General features: G+C 42.5%; 1 protein-coding gene across 1 annotated transcript in view; it reads right to left on the reverse strand.

Annotated features, from left to right (window-relative positions):
• Rbm6 (RNA binding motif protein 6) overlaps positions 1-3,190 on the reverse strand; it is a 76,479-nt gene that overhangs the window by 15,642 nt on the left and 57,647 nt on the right. The window contains exons 7-8 of the mRNA XM_031345730.1: positions 739-1,005; positions 1-68 (exon numbers count right to left, since the gene is read on the reverse strand). Of these exons, the coding sequence (XP_031201590.1) occupies positions 1-68; positions 739-1,005 (335 nt within the window). The remainder of the gene's footprint in view (positions 69-738; positions 1,006-3,190) is intronic.

Raw genomic sequence — 3,190 nt, forward strand, 5'->3', positions numbered from 1 at the left:
GTAGGGCTCCAGCACTTCGACTATCACTTCGGGTGGAGTGGAACGATAGATACGTTTTAGCATGATTGCTGGATGAAGCAAACACAGAAAGAGATATTAAGGAAAGAGACATAAAATTTGAAGCTACAAGAACTTGACAGTCATTTTTTTTTAAAGATTTATTTATTTTATGTGTATGAGTACACTGTAGCTGTGCAGAGATGGCCGTGAGCCATCATGTGGTTGCTGGGAATTTAGCTCAGGATGGCCTTGCTCATTCTGGCCACGCTCACTCCGGAGTAATTCACTGTAGCTGTTTTCAGATGCACCAGAGAGGGTGTCAGATCTCATTACAGGTGGTTGTGAGCCACCATGTGGTTGCTGGGATCCGAACTCAGGACCTTAGGAAGAACAGTCAGGGCTCTTACTGGCTGAGCCATCTCTCCAGTCCTTTTCTTTTTTTTTAGAGGACAGTCATTTTTTAATCTACATACTGTTTTGCTCTACTAACTTTTTTCATAAAGAAATACTTCCCACTTTTCTTTTTATTATCAATACTTAAAACCTAAAATCACAGCTTATTGCATTTTTACAAATATATAGTTATTTGCTATGTAGAAGATCCAGATCTTTCCCACTAGAAAAGCTAGTTGAAGGCAACGCCTTGTAAGTGTGTGCAACTCCACTAGTTCTTGTGTATAGCAGCTGGAGAGAAGCCACATGTGCTTCCAATTGTCACACAATTTGACAATCACTCACTTTTGCTCTCTCCATCCTGGCGTGTCTCTCCAGACCAAGACTCTTTTTCCCGGTCTCTTCGGAAAGTGAGCCCTTCCCTTCGAGAGTGAGGGAAGTATCTTTCTGTATCTCTCTTCTGATGTCCCAATCTCGACTCTTGGCCCTCCTCCCGTTTCCTGAGCTCATGCTCCTTTTCAGCAGGCCGTGGCTGGCTGGGCTGCTTTTCTGAGGGCACTGGTAAGGATGTTTTCTGAGGTTGAGGGTAGGATACTAGTTCCTGCTTGACTTCTGTCAGTAGGGGATTTAAGTAGAAGATACGTAAGACTTCATGAAACTAACAAATGTCTTTAAATATCATCTCTGAAATACCTACAAAAAATTTCTGATGGTTCTTGAGGTCATTAAAAAAAAATTAAGCAGGGTCTAGAGAGATGGTTAGGTGCTTAACAGTACTTACTACTCTAGCAGAAAACTTGGTTCAGTTCCCAACATCACATGTCAGTTAATAATCATCTGTAATTCCCGTTCCAAGGAATCCTATTCCTTTTTCTGACATTAGTGCATACCAAACATTCAAGAGGTACACATACATAATTTTTTAAAAATTATTCATGGGTCTGGAGAGATTGCCTGGAAGTAAAGAGTACTGCTCTTCCTGAGGAACTGCATTTGTTTCCGAACATGTCTATGAGGCCAGGCAGCTAATATTTGTATCTTTGACCTCTATAGCCCCTACACAAAGGTGGTTTACACTCACACAGACACACAAAAAAAATTCTTTTAAAATAAAACACCTAGCCGGGCGGTGGTGGTGCATGCCTTTAATCCCAGCACTTGGGAGGCAGAGGCAGGTGGATTTCTGAGTTCGAGGCCAGCCTGGTCTACAGAGTGAGTTCCAGGACAGCCAGAGCTACACAGAGAAACCCTGTCTAGAAAAACAAAAACAAAAACAAAACCCCCAAACAAACAAACAAACACCCCTAAAACCAGTCAACCAACCAATCAACAAAAGGCAAGGGCCTAGAGAGATGGCTCTGTGATTAGGAACACTAGAAGCTCTTCCAGAAAACCTGGGTTCAGTTCCCAGAACCCACATGATAGTTCACAACCACCTGTGTCTCCAGTTCCAGTTGTAGTTCTTGGATCTGTGGGCACCATATACACATGCACCACAGATAGACATGCAGGCAAAACCCACACATACAAAATAAAAATGAAAAGAAAAGCATCATCAAACAAACATACAAACAAAAACCAACACCAAAACTAATCACTTAAATGCTTACACATATACAATAAACTCATCATAATACCTGCTGGGCCTGCCAACAACGGAAACATATGTAGGAACCAGCACTTGGGAAGCTAAGCAAGATGAGCATGAGTTTGAGGCTGGCTGGGGTGACAGAATGAGAGCCTCAAAAAGACAAACTAAATAGCTGGTTATGACAGCATACATTTGCAACAACACTGAAGTTCTTGGAAAGTACAGGCACGAGAACCAGAAGTTCTTCAAGGTCTACACAGTGAGTTGTAGGCCAGCTTGGGCTATATTAGACCATGTCCCCAAATCAAAATCAATATTTGGGAGACAGAGGCAGGAAGATCTTTGTGATTTCAAAGCCAGCCTGGTCTACATAGCAATTCCAGGCCAAGTAGGGCTACATACTGAGAACCTACAAAGTCTTGTACTAGTTCCTGTGTGAGAGCCTCAGTATATAGGAGAGAAAGAGGAAGGGAAAAGAATAAAGAGTAAAGGGAAGAGAAAGAGAAGGAGAAACCATGTGGGCACACAGTTAGCAAAGCCATGGCTGCTAAGGACTGAGCGGCATCCATCCAGAGAACGCGTCCAGAAGCTTCTGCACCTGCTCTCAGAGCCACAGCAGACTGCTTGTTTAGAGGTTTTATGACTTATTTCTGTGATTTATTTTCTTCTCATAATTAAAGGTAATTTATTCATTTGTTTAGTTTACACATATTGCTGTGTGTGTCATGGCATGTTTGTGGACGTCTGAAAATAACTGTCAGGAGTTACCCAATCAATAAGCCTTTTCTACTGTTAGTGCTTTCTGATTTTATTTTTGTAATTCACTCCTCCTTACTAAGGAAGCCATGTGGCTCAAAAAGTGGTTATGTAATACTAACAGCAGATGGTCAGTGAACGCACTGACTGCCTTCCTCTGCTTCTTTTTCTGTGTTTGTGATATACGTGAGGATCAAACCCGTATCCAAGTGCTACAGGCTCACCTCTGATACTTGCTGTGTAAGGGTTTTCATAAACCATCTGCCCAAGCACCTTAAGAAGTCTTTCCTGCCCGGCAGTGGTGGCTCACGCCTTTGATCCCAGCACTTGGGAGGCAGAGGCAGGCAGATTCTTGAGTTCAAGGCCAGCCTGGTCTACAGAGGAGTTCCAGGACAGCCAGGGCTACACAGAGAAACCCTGTTTCAAAAAAAACCATAAAAAAAAAAAAAA

Source organism: Mastomys coucha, unplaced genomic scaffold, assembly GCF_008632895.1.
Source record: "Mastomys coucha isolate ucsf_1 unplaced genomic scaffold, UCSF_Mcou_1 pScaffold23, whole genome shotgun sequence".
Lineage (NCBI taxonomy): Eukaryota > Metazoa > Chordata > Mammalia > Rodentia > Muridae > Mastomys > Mastomys coucha.